This window comes from Parasteatoda tepidariorum, chromosome 5 (genome assembly GCF_982258835.1).
Source record: "Parasteatoda tepidariorum strain Cologne lab strain chromosome 5, Ptep-v5.0, whole genome shotgun sequence".
Taxonomy (NCBI): Eukaryota; Metazoa; Arthropoda; class Arachnida; order Araneae; family Theridiidae; genus Parasteatoda; species Parasteatoda tepidariorum.
This window is the reverse complement of record NC_141759.1, coordinates 102298908-102317991: the sequence shown is the minus strand read 5'-3', so window position 1 is coordinate 102317991 and position 19084 is coordinate 102298908. Positions and strand designations below refer to the sequence as shown.

The 19084-nt window shown below is 30.9% G+C and overlaps 1 protein-coding gene across 3 annotated transcripts in view; it reads right to left on the bottom strand.

The window, feature by feature from the left end:
* Positions 1-4123: 4123 nt before the first annotated feature.
* LOC107451369 (solute carrier family 12 member 2) overlaps positions 4124-19084 on the bottom strand; it is a 111585-nt gene continuing 96624 nt past the window's right edge. The window contains exons 18-26 of one of the 3 annotated variants that reach the window (XR_015433887.1): positions 17267-17448; positions 16405-16656; positions 15011-15125; positions 13923-14009; positions 10284-10371; positions 7332-7399; positions 5099-5526; positions 4722-4915; positions 4124-4542 (exon numbers count right to left, since the gene is read on the bottom strand). Coding sequence is in view for 1 of the 3 variants with exons in the window: in XM_043051061.3 (XP_042906995.1) it covers positions 5391-5526; positions 7332-7399; positions 10284-10371; positions 13923-14009; positions 15011-15125; positions 16405-16656; positions 17267-17448 (928 nt within the window). In the remaining 2 variants the exon portion in view is untranslated. Of the gene's footprint in view, positions 5527-7331; positions 7400-10283; positions 10372-13922; positions 14010-15010; positions 15126-16404; positions 16657-17266; positions 17449-19084 lie in introns of all 3 variants that reach the window. The other 2 variants (XR_015433886.1, XM_043051061.3) reach the window with 2 other exon arrangements.

The following is a 19084-nucleotide window of genomic DNA, read 5'->3' as shown; positions in this document are numbered from 1 at the left end:
TTGCTTCAACTCTTTCTTTACTCTGTTTTCTAAATTTAAAATCTATAAATAGGAAGATGCAGAGTATAACAACATTTGGTTATACCTATCATTTCAATTAATGTTATTATAATACTTTTTTATATTTATCGTTGTGTTTTTGTCGGAGAAAATAGTAACTTCGTTAATTCATGAAAAATTCTTGGAATTAGTCATGAAAAAGTCATAAATTTGAGAATCTAAAATGTAGCAGATACCCTGCATTTAGTCATTTATTTATAGGATGAAAACTATCAATCAATTAAATAAATTTAATAAAAAATTTCTTTTGGGAAGCTTTTCGTATTGGTACGTGCACGCTAATAATTGCTAAGCTTTGGTGACAGCCTGTCTTGAAAAAACGCAAGAAACTTATGGAAAAAGATATCACAGATGGGGGACACTCAATGGCTATAATTCGTTGCTCCCCTCAGACTAGCCATATTTTTTTTCCAATTATTCATCAAGAAAAATCACTTTTTGTTTATAGAGAAAAGTAAATGGTTATCACAGGGCTACTGAATCGAACAAATAGCGTTTTAAAAATTGTTCATCCGATTCATGGAATTATTACAAACATTTTATAATGTGAAACTTAGTTTATTTCACTCTTGTTGAAAATTTTCTTCATTTCAGAAATGGTTTTTAATGTTTAACATGTTTTGTTAACATGCCTTACACTATTGATATAAATTTTTTTTTTTTTTTTTTGTAATCGTAAAATATTTAAATTTCTGAAAAAGCTGCTACTGTTAAAAATGCTACAACTCACCACTGTTCGGTATAGAGCAAGATTTCCTAATTTAATCAATACCTCCTAGATAATAGAAGGCCCACGAGTTACCACTAGCAAGAAATTTGATTCTTTACAACTTCAAACGTAATGACATCTTTCGTATTAACCACCACTGCGCAGCTCAGTACCACGAACGTAGTGATATCTTTCTTACTTTCATCCACTGCGCAGTTTATGTTCGTTACGTGGGACTACTAAATTGATCCGTGCTGAGGTCTTCTTTCCGGGGGCCTCCCTGGTCGAGCGGTATCGCTAGCCAAACGCTGTGCAAAGCGGGGAGGTAGCGGGTTCGAATCCCGCTGCAACCCTGGATGTATCTTCGTGTTGTACTGTGCCATCTGTCCTTCTATTTGACAAAGGTTTATAAGCTTAAATTGAACACACAAGCCTGCAAATGTATGTAAAACTTATAAACCAATAAGCCTTTTTTGGGGGTCCTCCCTGCCGAGCGGTATCACCCGTCAAACGCTGTGCAAAGCGTGAAGGTAGCGGGTTCGAATTCCACTGTTACCCCAAATGGATCTTCGTGCTGTCCTTCGTTGTACTGTGCAATCTGTCCTTCTATTTGACAAAGGTTTATAAGATTAAATTGAGCACACAAGCCTGCAAATGTATGCAATTCCAATAAAGCCTTTTTTCTTCTAGGAGGTGTTGATTTTACTCTATACCTTAGGTGACTTGGTTATTGTAGTTGGTGATGTCCCCTTATATATATCCCCCTTATCTCTTGCGGTGCCCGGAAATATCTCTTTTCTCTTGGATATAAGACGTCTTTTCTCTATTCCTGTTACAAAAAATATTTATTTTTATTGAAATTAAATCGAGGAAATATTTATTAAGCAACATTTTTCTTTAGATATCGGAAAATTCCAATTGCAACCATAACTGTATTGAATTCATAATGTCCAGATATCGGCAACACGGACTATTTTCAAGAACAAGCATCTTTTGTGATTATATATCTCACTCTGCAAACAAAACAAAGTATTAGTTCCAAATTGTAAATACAAATAACGATTTAATCTAACAAGTTATCTGTTCTGAGTAGTGATTTACTTAGAAAAAAAAACATCGAATATTTACCGAAAATGAAGATATTTTTGGAGTGTTACGAAATGTTTCGTACACAGTGCATGCAAATATTCTATGGATAACTCTAAATATGTTTGTTGTTCAGGTAAATATTATTCTTATTAATTTCGATTATATATATTTAATCTTTGAATGAAAGTGAATTATCATAAATTGCTGATTTTTAAAATACTTGTTTAGTTGACAAGTTTGTATTTTAATCTGATTTTTTTTAATTCGAAATTTATTTATTTTTTAATATGGAAAAGTAATTTAGCTTGAGTGAAAAATATATATATTTTTAGAGAGAATAGATAAAAAAAAGTGCGTAAGAATTGCTTGCTATGCTTATTTTTGCAAAATGGATATATTAAATATTTAAAATATTTAATATATCCATTTTGCAATTAATTTTATAATATATTTATAATATATTTTAAATATTTTTTAAAATCAAAGTATTCTAGATTTATTTAACAATGTAAACCATTTCAGTAAAGCTTTTTTTTTTTTTTTGCATACTACTAAGTAAGTTGAGCAAATGATTTTGCAAACGTTGAACTTTGACGCTACCCCCGACAGCTTTTGATGTGTGGTTCGCGGCAGTACCTGAACGGAATAAAAATATATATATGTATATACTATTTATTTTTTGGAAAATAAGAAATATAGGAAATTTTGAACTGCGAATTGAAGTTTCACCCTCGCCTAATCTAAATCAATGTTTTTTTTTATCACTTTATTCTGTGGTTATTGCTACAAATTTCAAAAGTTTTACAAGCCCCAATATTTGTAATTCGACAAAATTATGATGCGTGAATTTCGAATTTTAGAAATCACTCTTAAAACTCTTTATTTGTGTCCAGTTAATAATTAATCCAAGTGATTTTTCAGTCCTGTATTCGGAGGTTATTATCGATTTTTTCCTTTTTTTTATTTTTAAATCCAGATTTTTATAATACAGACATTGTAGCCCAGTGGACTGGTAATTACTTTTGACGTGCTTTATTTGTGTCAATATTATCTTACTACTTTCTAAGTACTCTCTTTCTCTAAGTATTCTCTTTCAATAGGTACTATTTCTCGATCATTTCTCTAAGTACGTTTATCTAAGTTGACTTGTTTCTTCTATATAGTTCTATCTACTTTTCTCAGTCATAATCACTTTTTGAAGTATTTTTTTCTATTGCTTTTTCAGCACTTATTGCTATGCAGTTGTTGTGCTTTTACTCGTGAGTGACTCGGTTGCTTGTGCATTAAGTACGCGAATTGCTCGGTTTTTGGTGCTGTGACGGGGAGCTTCCGTGTGGCGTATCAAATACTGGAATGGGCCCTATGGACATGGGGCGCGTAATTAATTATCAATGTGATAAGTAATATCTGCGCTCTATATAGCTAGTACAGCTCATTATTTAATCAGTGCCTCTATGTATCACGATACCTAGAATCCTTCTCAAAGCTTTTCCTGTGATTTTGTCATATTGCAGATTTCTAAACACAGACCTATCCGTACCTGTGTCAAAGAAAATCGCATTTGGGACAGGTGGGTAGGGGCACGCAAAAAACTAAAAATGTCATCTAAGGTGACCAACTCGGAAGGATGTAATTCGTGGCCATCCTTGATCTCAAGGCCATGCCCAAACCTTTACATATGTTTTTTTAAATCTTTGCAAGAGCAAAAGCCCTTGAGAGTAGTTGACGCGAACGGGTACTGATACGATACAAAATTATCACCGATGATTTGAAAAATCAGTGAAAAACGGAAAAAAAGAGCAATGTACGGTTTGTTGTGTTCTGCTTAGGAAACCAGTGAGCTTATTTTCACCATTTTTAAAAATTAGTTACATAGTTCATAAAGAGATGGCACTGTAAGTTGAGAAAAACAATAAAATGTTTATAACCACTATTTTTCGTGACAACATGGTGCTTCTCCTGCGAACAGAATTAACCAATACAGAAAACATTGGTTTAGAGTTTTTTTATTCAGTAGCGCCACTTGTTAAAATTTTTTGTAACTTATTAGTGTGAACTAACTGTTCATATCTATCTCCTTTTATTTTTGTTAAATAGATATTTCAAGTCATCATTTTATTAAGATTCTCGACATCGACGTATGGACTTTTTGTAAATTTATTGCAAGAATATTTCCTGCTGGTAAAATTAAAATTTGCTACGATTTTCTACTGCACCACTTCAGGAGAAGGAAAATAATAATTTTAAAGTTATTCACAAACTAGATTTTCAGTACAAAATTTATTTCAGTTTCATTATATATTCTTCCATAGTTTCAATATAAAAATTTCTCCAAGTCTCGTGAAGGTTTTAAACAGTATTTTGCCGGGTGAATAGAAAGGAAAGAAATCTCTAGGCTAGATTATAAAAAGAATATACTGGTACATGATGCTATTGAATAGGTGAAATAAAATAATGTAGTAAAATACTTGATGATTGAATAACAATGGTATTCCGTATCAGCTATGTGAACAAGATCTTTCAAGATAAAATAGATCTTCGTCGGTCACATACATTCAATAAAATCCAAAATTAATATCGCATACTCATACAATATCTTCCTGTCTATATCACATGCGTCGAATTTCAAGTAGAAACCAGTATTCGTAAGATACGCACAAATTATCTTTCAAGCTGAAATAAACCTATATCAGATACACACACAAAGAATTTCAAGTAGAAACAAAGTATTCATAAGATACGCACACTATCTTTCTGGCTGAAATAGATCTACATCTGTCTGATACACACATAATGAATTTCAAGCAGAAACAAGTATTCGTAAGATACGCACAAATAATCTTTCAAACCGAAATAGATCTACATCAGATACACACACACAATGAATTTCAAGCAAAAACAAGTATTCGTTAGATACGCACAAATAATCTTTCAAGCTGACATTTATCTGTATTAGATACACACACAATGAATTTCAAGCTGAAACAAAGTATTCTTAAGATATAAATAGAATATCTTTCAAGCTAAAACAGATATCCTTCAAGCTTTATAACAGATCTGTTTCAGCTTAAAAATATTGTATGCATAAGATACGCATACAATATTTTTAAGCTGAAATAGATCCGTCAGTTATAATTTTTTTTAATATAAATAGTTGAAGTTTCTTGTGCACATTATTGTTTAAACTAAAACTAGTTTAGATAAACATATTTCAAACTGAAATAAATCTACAAAACATACTCAAAATTTTCAAGTAAACAGTTTAAACTTGTAAACAATATTTTTTAAAACTATAATAGACTCGTATCAGCTACGCATACAATTTCTTTCGAGACATGAAATTGATATGAATGATCAGTACGCATAAAAAAAAAGTCTTTTTTTTTCTGTCTTTTAAAATAGAACTACGAATAACGAAGGAACTGTGAGTAAAGAGTTGGTAGGAGGACTGGCCATGCCTGCATGCTTTTTGTTCTCCCATAAATTTCAGTTCATGTTTCAACAAGTTCCTTTTTTTTATTTCACATGTTCTTCAGGAGTAGAATGTGAGGACACTGGTTTGATTCCCTCGTATGAGAAGGAAAGGAGGCATGTCTTTGGTGAGTGTCTCTAGCCATGCCATGTACAGGGCTGCGGAACACGTGCTTTTCCTGGGCATGGGTAAAGTCCTGGGAAAAGAAAGAAACATGTCAGTAGATGATCAAAATAACATAATTTTAATTATATTTTTCCAAAACTATGATTTCGACGTTATGCCATGGAATGTTTCTAACTACTTGCTCATGTAGAAGCAACTATCTGTTTAACAAGAATTATAACTAATTACCAAAGTCAACATTTTTGATGTCCCACAGTGGACTTATCGTTAAGACACGGTTCCCAGCAGATCACCGAAGTCAAACATCACTGGCTGCGGTCAGCGTGCGGGTGGGTGACCACTTGAATCAGTCTGTATAGGGACCGAGGGTGTGCGGTATAGGTCCTCGTTAAACTGTTCTACCGTAAAGTGCTCGACTTCGCGTGCAGGTCGTCGAGCTACCGAAGCGTGGGTGCCATCCCCTCTGCAGAGGATCAAAATTGTGATGGCATGTCTTCGGCATGTTCCCAGACAGTCGCCAATAGCCCATTGTGCAGCTCTAGTGCGACGTAAATGAACAACAACAACATTTTTGATGGTTTTCCATTGATGGACCAACGTAATCTTGATGGTAACCATCAATAATTCCATCGTGAACCATTATATTTTTGATAGTAATCAACATAAGTAACCATTATCCCAATGTAGGAATTCGGACTGATTTATGATGGTCCAACATAAGAATAGCAACTTGTTTTGATGGTTTGTTCTTGTTGAACTATCAGAAATTTCCATCATAGTTTCTTAGAAATCAAATGTTGGAACAATCATGAACCACCATGTAGGAGCCAACATTAAAAAAAAAATTGTTTTTATAGTATATTCCTGCTAATCCAACAATAATTCCCATTGAACCATCATGGACCATCATGGATTGTTGCTTCTTTTGAGGGTTAGCCATCATAGTATTAAAGTAGAATTTTCCATCATAGAAGGTAGAAAGTTTGTTGGTATATCAAAACCCATGAACGCATAATGGGAAATATTGAATGACCCTCAAATCATAATGGACCATCATAAATCACGTTGAAACCAATATAAACCATCAAAATTTATTGATGGGACCATCAAGAATTTTGTTTTGGGTAACGACTTAGTAAGAATGACAAGCCATCTGGTCAGATGATGGGGTTTGTGCCTGAGCTGATACTTTGCTCAACCAGCTTGTCATCGGACAGACAACTCCCGGCAGATTTTAATGTACTACATAAGACATTCAATTTCGCCAGAGAACTCCAGGACCAAAACTCTTAACCTATTGCCTAAAATGCGAACAATGCTGCATACAAACCAGATCTTACCTTAGCATTAAGCAGATGTTCAATAAGATTTTAAGAATCATTTTCACTTTATAAATAATTATTAAAAGAAAAAATTATGATTCGATTTATTCGTAGTCTTAATTAATAATAACCATCTGTGCTTAGCTTTACACGGTCAACCATCCATAGCGGTTAAATTATGATAGCCAGAGTTTCAAAACTTTTTTCTACCCAAGCGATTTCGAAAGTGATAATTCCGAATTTGATGGGAAAATATATGTTTCTTCAGAAAAAGGGCGTTCCTAGCTCAAAATAAGCAAATTTCGCTATAGTTAAAGTTAACTTTCACACAGATTTTGATATATGTTTTGAGATATAACTAAAGCTCTCTGCAGAACGGAAATTTAACCAACCGTTTTAATGTTTTAACGTTAAACCAATCTTTTAAATGTTTGATTCCATCATTTTTAAAAAATTCTGATCTCTTTTAAATTTTAACGTTTTCGCTGGTGTGTTTAGTTAAGAAAGGATTGATTAATTGATTATTTAATTAGTTAATAAGTGGAGAACTTACATGACGACGAGTGATGATTCGGAGGAATATTTTTGCAACAGCTCCGACAATCGAATGTGGCGATTGGTCTGAAAAATATAAATTAGTTAAAAATCATTGGTTCATCTGCAAAATAAAGCATCTAGTGATTTAATAATTACAAGTGATTAAAAGTTCCTAAGATTAAAGATATTAGAATACAAGCCATGAAGACTTAAGAATATTAATGCATTAACATTGTTTGGTTAAATTTTGATAAGATTAAAGAACAGCAGGTACGTTAAATAAAAAGTTTTCAAGTTTAAAGAATATTTGAACATTCTATTAAAATAAAATAAGATTGATAAAGACATAAGAACAAAATGTTCTAATATGAAAGTACATTTAGATATTTAATTAAAGTGTGCTAAGATCAATGAACATTAAATTATTAGATTAAAAAATAATAAAATTCAAGTAGAATTGGAAATTAGGATGCTACGAAAAAAGCTACAATGAATGCATTAACATCATTAGATTAAATTTTCATAAGATTAAAGAACACTGAGACTCTAGATTAAAAAACAATTATTTATTACAATAAAGTATTCTAAGAAGAGAAATCGCTGAAAGACAAACGATAAAAATTTTCTAGGATGATAGAACATTAAAGAAAATACAAGATTAAAGGGTTCTAAAATGAAATGAAGGATATTGAGGGACATTTGAAGATTGAGATCTGAATATTGCAGATTGAGATATTAGATTGAGATCAGAAGATATTAGATTGAGATCAGAGGATAAATGTTTTCTATTAATAGTAATTCATAAATAATATCATTAAAAAGTCCGGAAGGTACAGTCGCTTCTACGAATTTTAATATTTGAGCGTTTCGTTATTTGTCATTTATCAGCTCATTCTATACTTCAAAATTGCACCAAAGACATTTTAAAGTTAGAGTAACTTCCTCATTCTCAGATAAATATTATTTCATTTATCAAATAAATTTATTATTATAATATTATTTATTGTTCAATCAAACACCAGAAGCGGTATATACTCAGCATTGTATGGATTTTGAGTATCCAAAGAGAAGTAACGCTATATGTGTTAGCAAAAACAATTGCGATGTATATGCAAATTTCCGTTATTCAGATCCGGTAATTTCGATCAATCAGGAAGAGTAAACCTTGGACGAAATTAATGAATTGTTGTGAAAGGTACTACTTCACCCATCATACTTATCAGATGTTGACCCATCGGATTTCCATTTATTTCGATAGCTGCATTTTCAAAGAGTCAAAAAAGTTGAAAATTCGCATAATGTCCTCAATACCATCTACAAAATTTCATTAAGAAATACCTAGCATATTTTTATCGATTTAAAATTAAAAATTTGCATGCCGGATATCACAGGGTTGTTAATAAAAGGTAAGGATTACACCTAAAACAAAACTAAATGTTTTTAAATTTAATGTTAAGAAAACATCACTTTCTAATCCTCTCTTAACATTTAGCACTGACTTATAAATCTATGAAAGGTATTTGTAAACTATTTAATTGCTCCAATCGGCGATATTTGTGTCATGTCAATACTAAATACAGTGTTGTAGCTTAAACCATATTTAATAAAAAGAAATTTCTTCAAAAATGTAATTATAGTCATAAAAATATCATGGAGCAATTTATGAGCTTAGTAGAAGTTCAGTGCCAAAATAAAAAGGTGAAAAACTTTTAATCGTAATGATTTTAAATTCTAAACTTTTGGTAAATATTTGGCTTATTTTAAGTGTGCAATAAAAGACATTTTATTGCACACTTAAGGCAGATGACCTGGCTGGTAGGGCACTGGGCCCATGTCCAAGAGTTCATGGGTTTGATCCTCGTCGTCCGAAGTAAATGTTGACAGAAGAACGTTAGATCTGTCGAGTTTCAAAGTCCTCCATGTTCCCATAACACATAACTCTGGAGTTACTGATCAAGGAGTCTCTTTGTCTTCTGGATTGGTTCAAAATTACAAAGCTACGGAGTCGAACTTCAATAGTCGTAAACCACAAATTGGGTCGGCCTAACCGTGGGAGGTATTCGTAGTTTTCCTCGCCATATAACGCAAACGCGGGTTAGTTCCATCAAAAAGTCCTCTATGAAGGCAAATTTCTCCCAATACTTGACAAAGGAATTCCCTTGGTATCTGGATTGGGTTCAAAATTACAGGACTACGAAGTTCAAGTTTAGTAGTCGCAAGCCCAAAAAATTGAGTCTGCTGTTCAATGATGTTTATAAAATAAAAATAAAAGACATAAAAGTTTACTTTTTTTTGTAATGATCATAGAAATTAGATTTGCGCCATCAGTTTTTATTTTTCAAGAATTATCAAAATTACGCAGATTAAATTGGTGTAATCAACTGTGCACCTTACAACTAATTAAACATTTTTCGAGTATTAATGAATTAAATAATAACAAAAATATTATAAAACATAACAATTTGCATGCAATTATCTATGAATAAACAAGTTTTATAATTGTGTGCAGGAACTATTTAATTAGCTTCCGGAGACTATTATTAGGGTCCCAAACTATTGGGACCCTATTTTCAGATTACGGCTAACCCGTATATTTTGAGGGTTAGAAATCGGTTGAGAAAAAAGGTATGTATATTTAGAGAAAGTATATTTATGTGTCTGGTTTCTTAATTCAAAATATACCCTGTACTAATAATTAACCATATTTAAGGTTAAGTCCTCGAACTATTAAGTTTGGTTGACAGTACGGAAAAATCCCACCATTAGATCTAAAGTTATTCAAGGTGTTCCTTTTTATTTATTTTGTGCTCTGTACACATTTCAGATGCTAGAAACCATCAAACCTTCTGTGTTCAATTGATATATATTAATTTATCTGACCAATCAAGATGAATAATGATTTTTTAATAGTTTTTTGATGTTGTGCAACTCACCAATGGCACATCTCAAGATAAAAATTTGAGCTTACTTTGTCTTTCAGTGCGTATAATTCAGACTCAGATATGTGATTCTCCTCGCTTTGCCATTTTGTTATCAGTGCCTCAAACTCTTTTTGACTAAAAATAGAAAAAAGAAGAAAATTAATAAGTTTTATTAACTGCGCATAAGCTGCAAGTACATAGAACTCATAAAATAAGTTAAAATATTGAGAAAATATGGAAAATAATAAAGATTAATGAGAAGAGAAGAAGAAATATTATTTAAATTTAAAACAAATTATTAATCTGAAAAAGAAATTATTAAAAATCCGGAAAAAAAATAATTTCTTCATCAGCTCAAACTATTATACCCGCAAAAAGGAGTGCTTTCTAACATTGTATCAATATAGGCAAAGCGTAATATATATCAATACAATAGTGAGAGGAGCACTCAAAAAAATCTACAACAAATAAAATAGAACACATTAAATAAAAACATCACATTAAAGCAAAAAGTATAAAATGTGAAGAAAATACAGATTAAAACACAAAACGAAATCTATAAAGCGAGTAGGGAATTTAAATGAAGTTACACGCACAAGATCTTACACGTTCCATGATCTTTCAAAAATTATCTACATGAATATTTCTCTTGCACGGCGACAAAAAAAAGCCTCATTACAACTCCACGAATGGCAACGCTACAAAATGAACCAATGATATGCCGCTAAAAATGTCACATGCCAAATCTAGCTGAGGTGACTCAACATATGGCGCTTTTAAAAACGGAAACTGAAATAACCAGAGAGAGAGCATTCTCACCAAATGTGAAGGTTTTACGAATTACATGTCATTTATTTGAATTCAAATTTATTTTAATGACTTAGTATTTACTAAAAAGATGTAATTTTTTTTTTAAAAAAAAAAGTTGTTATATGGATTTGAGTGATTGTTTTGAATTCTTAGAATTTTGTGCATTTGCAATGTACCTAAGTTAGTAGCGAGCAAAGCAAACCATATAAGATTGCGTAGCAATTTTCGGGGGTTGGCGAGCGTTAGCAAGCAGGGGGCGCAGCCCACCAGTTTAAAATATTTTCGTAATAAATTTGCCAGATTACAAAATATGAAAATAGAAGAGTAAATAGAGGTGTCTTTTATGGCGCATTCCTACTGCAGTACTGAATCGCGTTTGATTTGTTAGTTACCTTGGATTGACACGAAAATAGATGTGTGCAAGGTAATAATTTTTATACTGAGTAATTTAAAGTTAATAATTAATAAGGTTCATATTTAATTATGCAATTTTAATGAGTTTAGAAAATTAACATTTATTTAGGTAAAAAAAAACATGATATGCCTGGTTTTCACAGATTTTTAGAAACGAATTGGCACATGGTAAAAATATAAATTTAGTTAACAAAGAAGTTTTAAGTAAATTGATTAATAATAATTACGTTCAATTAATTCAAAGATTTTAAATAGAACATAATTAAATTAGTTGGGTATCCATTGATATTTATAAGATCTGGAAAGAGTTTGATTTCTTTTTTGAATAAATAAACATTACTAAATATTCTTTTAATTCTATTCATCTGATTGAAACTGGTATTTAAACAAATGTTTTTATAAACATTAGAATTCCGACTAGTTAGTTTATTTATATTAAAACTATTTCTTTTATCGTATAAATCAACAATGTAGATAGTTTCTTCCTTTTTGAAATAATTCCGAAAAATTGAAATTAATATTATCATCGTGATTAAGAAACAAGATTAATTCCTCAAGGTGAATATTATTTAACAAATGTTAGAATTTCTTACGGGCCATATCCTCTAAGCTTAAAAAACCTTATTTTCATATTTTGTGGAATTTTGATGTCCCTTTATGAAAAATTGAAGGTTTCATATAGATCTAAAGAATCATTCCTACCATTTCTCATTTCTAATCCAAATTTCTCTTTAAGGAAGGTTAATAATGTTTCAGCTTCAGGTAACGAGAAATTCACATTAAAATCTCCTGCAAGGATCACAGGCCGCTCACAATAATCAATTTCTTCACCAGTAACGTCTGCCAGAGCTTGTGAACCTGCAGTCGATAGTGGCAATAAAAATGTTCCGTCATCAATAAGCAGTTAGTTTGAATAATTGTTTTAAATCGTCTGCTGATGCAGATCGTCTGCAACCAAACGACTTTTTCTTGTTATTAATGTTTTGTTTTGTTTATCGTTGCGTTAAACGTTTAACGCAACCTTGTTGGAAGTCGCATTAGAAGTTTCACTTCCAAAATGGCATATTCTTTCGCTGACGTTTGAAAAGTATCATTTTGTATTGTCCCTTGTTTTAAGAACTATCATAGAAAGACTCATATTTAACTTATTTCATTTGACCCGAGATAACTTGGGATAGCAAACTGATTTTAAATTAAATGCTTATTACACGTAAAAAAAATCAAATTTCAACTTGAAACTTGTACTATACTTGCTTTAGTTCCTTGTATTAATAAAATAAAAAAAAGTATGTCGATTTTTTGCATTTTTTTCAAAATAATTGGTAAGGGAAGTAGTTAGAGTATTAAAAAAAAGTTTAAATAAACCCAGAATAAATCGCATACATCTCTAGGCTAATCTATCTATATACTGTATCTGAGAACAGTTTTTTTTCTTCAAAATATCCAAATGCAAACAAAGTAGGGGAGAGTGGGGTCAATTGTAACAGGGTATGATTGTAACTGAGCAAAAATTTCGAGTGTCGGGTTCTAAATTTGGTTCCTAGGTGGCGCACAAGGTGTATTTAATAAATCTACATGCACACCCCTGCTGGCTACCTTTTTTATGTACTTTTGAAAGAGTTACGTAGCGTGAAAATATCTTTTGTGATGTAAGTACTTTTTTTGGTATTAGAGTATTATATTGTAACAAAGTAATTTTGTTTAAACAAATAAAAATTATTAACCGAATATGTAAGCGGACACCTTAATTAACATTTAGAAAAAAAAGGATTAGTTTTGTTAATTAACTAGCATTGTTTTTAACAAATGAAGCTGAAATGGCGTCTTGGGGACGATTGTAACAATAAGTAAAGGGACGATTGTAACAGCTGAAAATAAATAATCTTATGTTTACAAACCATTACTTATCTCTTTAAGAATCACCAATAGTTTCCTATATCATTTATATTATGTTGCATGTGCATTATTTTATTTGCCACCTTTCACAGCATAAATTAAAATTTTTAACCCCTTAAAGTTAAAAGTTTAACCTTTTAGGTCTCCGTTCATTATTATTTTTACTCCCAAAATATCACTACCATTTCGCTCAATAAAAAAATATATCACAACTATGATAATATGTATAATTAACTATGTTTTAGTTGAATTTATGAACTGTTACAATTGACCCCGTAAGTGGGGACAATTGTAACAAGGGCACGACTGTCAAAAATTGTTAATAACTAATATAATAACATTTAAAATAAGTTTTTTTTTTCTAGTAGAGGATAGTCTACTTTACTCGTCTGTCAATTAATACTAATAATATATTGGATTTTTTGTTAGTTAAAAATAGATAAGTAAAAAATGCTACAATTGACCCCACTCTCCCCCTATGGTAGAATTACTTTCCTTGAACGAAATCTTGTGCATTGCTACCATAATTTACCTTTGGATATTGTATTCTTTTGGATATTGCTTACCTCGCTTCTTCTGGTGGCTTAACGATATCTGGAATGACTGTGACGTCAGAGTAGTCTATTCTGAACTTATTTAGCAGCGCCACCATGCTGAAAGAAATTAAATGATTACTACAGTCTTCAATTCATATTTTCTCTGATGACAAAATAATTATTTCATGTAAAAAATAATTATAAATAGCTTTAAATATCTGTCTTAACGTGGATCAAGCTTTATTTCGTGTACCACCGATTATTCTTATTTTTCTCTTGCTACCTTTTTCAGTTAATACAAAAACACCTATCATGTGACCTTTTTTCCCAAAATAGCTCGAACTGTAAAAATATTTCTGAGCATATATACAAAATGACTTACGAAAACAATGCACCGAAACTTTTGAAATTAAAGTTCTAATCACGTAGAGGGATTGTTCTTGTAGCCACTTAGATGAAATAGTTCTGTTACAATCATAGATGGGTACTTGCACTTCAAGAAGAAGTTCACTCATACCCCACACATGTGACTTATGACGTCAGAGCCATCCAATCTTTGTCAGAAAAATGGCGTATTTAAAGTTTAGCTAGTTTCTCTACATAAGTTAGAATGTTAATTACCTATAAGTTAATTAAATAAAGAGCCGTATCGCACATCTAATTAGTTGAAACGTAATTATTTTTAGTCTACCTCTTTTCCTTACCTTAGATTTATTATTTATGTTTTTTATTGTAACCGTGATATATTTTTTGTTTTGTGTACCTGGCAACTTCGATGCATAATTAGTTTATTTATGTCCTCCGCGGCTTCATGCCTTGTCTTTGTGTTAAGTAAGAGAAAGAATTTAATTCTTTTTGAAAGAATCTTTGCGAAAGAATATAGAATGTGTCACTTAAGAGAATTGATTCTTGACGGGTTTAGCTTACTCGAAATAGAATGGAAAGAACAGTTGCTAACGTAAACAAATGACACGTTTCAACAGCCTATCAGAATTGAGATACCCACACTACATCAATTGCAGGTATCCCATTGGTTTTACGATAATTTAAAATAAGAAATTGTCCACAATAGTTTTCTAAAATACATACAATTATGATAGGTTTTATGGGGAACTTACTTTCTTTGTTCGCGATCTAGTTCATCTTTTTTGTTGGCAAGTGCAAATATTCTGAGTTTGCATCCGCTCCACTGAGATCGTGTGCTAAGTATGTGCGGAATGAGCATGGTCAAACCTGAAAATAAGAAGAATTGATCATAAACAGAGCGCAAAATAAGACCCTGAATAACTTTTGTTCCAATGATCGGATTTTCACGTTCTAGGACTCAATCTTAATGATTCCAGGGGGTGTCTTTAAATATGCTAATTATTGAGCACAGACGATAACTTTAGTTACGAAATCAGATGCACAAACGTACTTTCTCTGAATAAACATACCTTTTTTTTCGACAGATTTGGATTTCTGATCACCGAAATATAGAGGGTTGTCGCAATCTGGGAAATAGGTTCCCAATAGTTTGTTCAGGAGAGCGGTTTAAGGTTTGGATCTCTTAATGTTAATTTTACTTTTTGCGTGTTTTGCCATATCACGAGAAATTTTTAATGAATGGAAAAAATTTTGAACACAATTCTAAAATTTATTTAACCAAAGATAATTCTGTGCAAAAAATAACTTTTAGTTTATATTATCATTTTTTATTATTTTATTTAACATTAGCCAAAGAAATTTTGAATCGAAAGACATATAATTTTTTACCTGATTTTAAAGAATATAGTTTTGCATGGCAAGGTATAAAATTTGTGTAAAATCGATCCAGTTGTTTCTGAGAAATCTAATTTTAAAAATACGACTTTCTTAAAATTTGATTTCTCAAGAACTATTCCATCTATTAGGTACCTTCAGATAAAGTAAGTTCTTGTGTTTGATTTCCTAACTTAAAATATCGTTTGAACTCATTAATTATCATATTTGCTGGCGTAAAATATCCTCAGTGGTAGACAGATAATGGGTTACAGTTCTCTTGGCGTCAGGCTAACAATGGGAAAGTTTGGTGGTTTTCCTCTCCGTATAACACAAAGGCAGGCTAGTTTCATCAAAAAGTCCTCGACGAAAGTAAATTTTTCCTAATACTTGATCTTGGAGTTCTTTTTGTCTTCCGGATTGGGTTCAAAATTACAAGGCTACAAAGTTGAACATTAATAGTCGTAAACCCAAAAAATTGGGTCGACTGTTCCACGACGGTTGTAAATTATAAATAAGTATCCAGAGATAATCGACCAAGTCTGCAAATTCTCATAATTTCTTACACCAGTGCATATTTTGATATTAATTTTCCTTGAATCGATAAAAGCCTCACATTTAAATTTGTAAAATTCAAGAAAATCGTAAGAATGGTAAAAATATGCGCAAATTTAAATACAAATCTGAATGGTAAAAGAATATCTAGCCTGTTTGGACATAACATAAGCAGAGCAATGCACCGGAAGTTTTAGAATCTTGTTTGAGTCCATACCTCCATCGTCGTACAGCCACCAAACATCGATGTGTCCCTTTTTTTGCCTTCTCTGGAACTGTGTTGCCGACAACTTAACCTCATCTGGAATAGATGGCGTCGACTTCATATCGTCTGCACATTCCATGAAACCAAGATTGACCTGTCCATGGGGATCTTGGCTCACAACCCCGTTCAAGGAACGGAGAGTGGCTGGAGACGAGGGTGGAGAACTTTCTCTGGAACTGTCCATCGGACACGATGCCACCGAAACTGAAAGAAATAATACCGTTCTTTAAGCAAAGCCCAAACGATTTTTTGCCATTTTTAAAATAAGAATTTTAGCTCACAAATTAGTAATGATAAATCGGTAGTTTATAGGGTGTTATGTTTGCTATTCGAAATCCACCGACTTTTCGTCTGATTTCCTTAAAAAATTCTATAAAAAATTCTTGCAACACATTATAAGATGAAATTTATATAAATTAACCATCTAAAAGATGAACTGAAACTATCTAAACTTGATTCTTATAAGTAAAACGCAACGTTTTATTTATTTTTCAGTTCCTGTTATTAGTTCACACTCTACTTATATACATTTGTTTTAAACTTGTAGTAAATGACACTTGATGTTAATACAGTTTTTACAAATATTAATTTATTAATCAAATTTAATTAATTAATTTTAGTTTTATATATAGGAGAAAAAATTTTAATTATTTAATAAAAAGTAACTAAAAGAATTTTTTTTATTAATTGTTTACTTTTTTGTATAGTACCATAGAAAAGTTTTTTTTATTATTTTTTTTAGAAGTTTAAATTTTTTCTATTTATTCTTTTCACGAAAGTAATTGTTAATAGTTTTAAAATAAAGATATCTTACTTTCTGAGAGTTCAGAACAGGATTTATTTCTCAGTATTCCATCTGACCGGTATTCTATTCTCTTTTTTCTTTCTTTTTTGGATAGAAGGGCAAATTGTTCCAAATGGGGTGCAAACTTCGAATAGTCCAATCCTTCGGGCAATCTCAAGATTCCAATGGCCATATGCATATCCAATGCTTTGCTATATTTAAAATTAGGAAAAACTTATAGCTCTCTTTGTATATTTTTATAGAAAGAAGCTCCAAGTTGTGTACTTCTCGGTTATAAAGATCATATGTTGGCGATTGCTTTTCCGCCAATACGAATATTTACTTTAATGACCGTTAAGTAGGTATGCATTTTAGTATCGCGATGTATTGTAAAAAAATATCGATGTTTAACAATATATCTCGATAGTTTTTCAATTTAACTCAATTTTTATTATTTTTACGCTGGTCAATATTTTCGATACACAAATAAAATTTATCATCACTCACAAAAATGTAGTATTCAATAATTATCTTATGTATATTATTCATACTATATTCTTTTCGGTATGTTATGTTACTGGTAATGTGATGCTTATTGCAAGTAAATTTCTTATATTATCTTTGTTCTACTCATACATGTAGAACTCAATTCATTTTTCTATTTGTTTGTCATTTTTTGCGTGGGGTTTTACAAATATTTGGGAATAACAGTACAAAGTAACATAATAAATAACAGTATTATTATTTTTACATAGAATAGTATTACTATTTTTACATAGAATAGTATTGCTATTTTTACATAGAATAGTATTACTATTTTTACATAGAATAGTATTACTATTTTTACATAGAATAGTATTACTATTTCATTACTATAACTATGAACAAGACGAAGTCCACTTTCTAAATTACATTACCAAAAACTTATATGAGCATAATTATGTTTTCATTCGTCTATTTGCATGTTATTAAACATTTTTCATTCAAAATTCAATATTAAATAGTATGGAGAATTTTATTACTACACCATAAATAAAATTTGAAAAAAGACTGGAATTCTGTTACTGCATTACCTTATAAAAATATCAATGGGGAATTCTGCTTGAATTTTTCTATTTGCAAGTTATCGTCAAACGTTTTTAATTCAAAAATAAATCTTAGACTTAAATAAAATTCTATTACTACTCTATAACTAAAATTGAAAACATCTAGAATACCATTACTATATTACCTCACAAATATGATACTTTTCCGTTAAAAGTGGCCGTTGGCTATGTTTAAATTGTAAATCTGTTATTATTAATAATAACCAAGTTAAAGTATGTATGAATGCTCCAGCGTAAGTTACACGGGGCAAATTTTCACTCAGCGTTATCACTTAACCTTAAAAAAACAACAGTGTAGCTTAAACCAGCTAAATATATATCAGACAGTCACAATTAACCTTTAATTATTGTCAAAGGCTTCTTTTTAACGAAATAATATTCAAAAATTATTTACCCAGAATTTCGTTTTCATTTTTTATTTGCAAGTTATCAAACGCTTCTGATTTAAAAACAAATATGAAATCGTACTATGTAAAAGTCTATTGCTTCAAAATTGGAAACACATCAAATACTATTACTATGTTATCTGAGATTGTATACGTAAAAATATCTCTTTTTCATTTTTCTATTTGCAAATGGCAAAATGCTAAGGGTGATTTTTTTTATTTTAATTTTTCTTATGTTAGCTCCTAAATTTAGAGTTACACATAAGAGAAGAAAAAAAATGTAATTATTTAATAAAAAATAACTGAAATAAAAATTTTCTTTGTTGACCAAAGAAGGAATTGAATTTTTTTTTTAA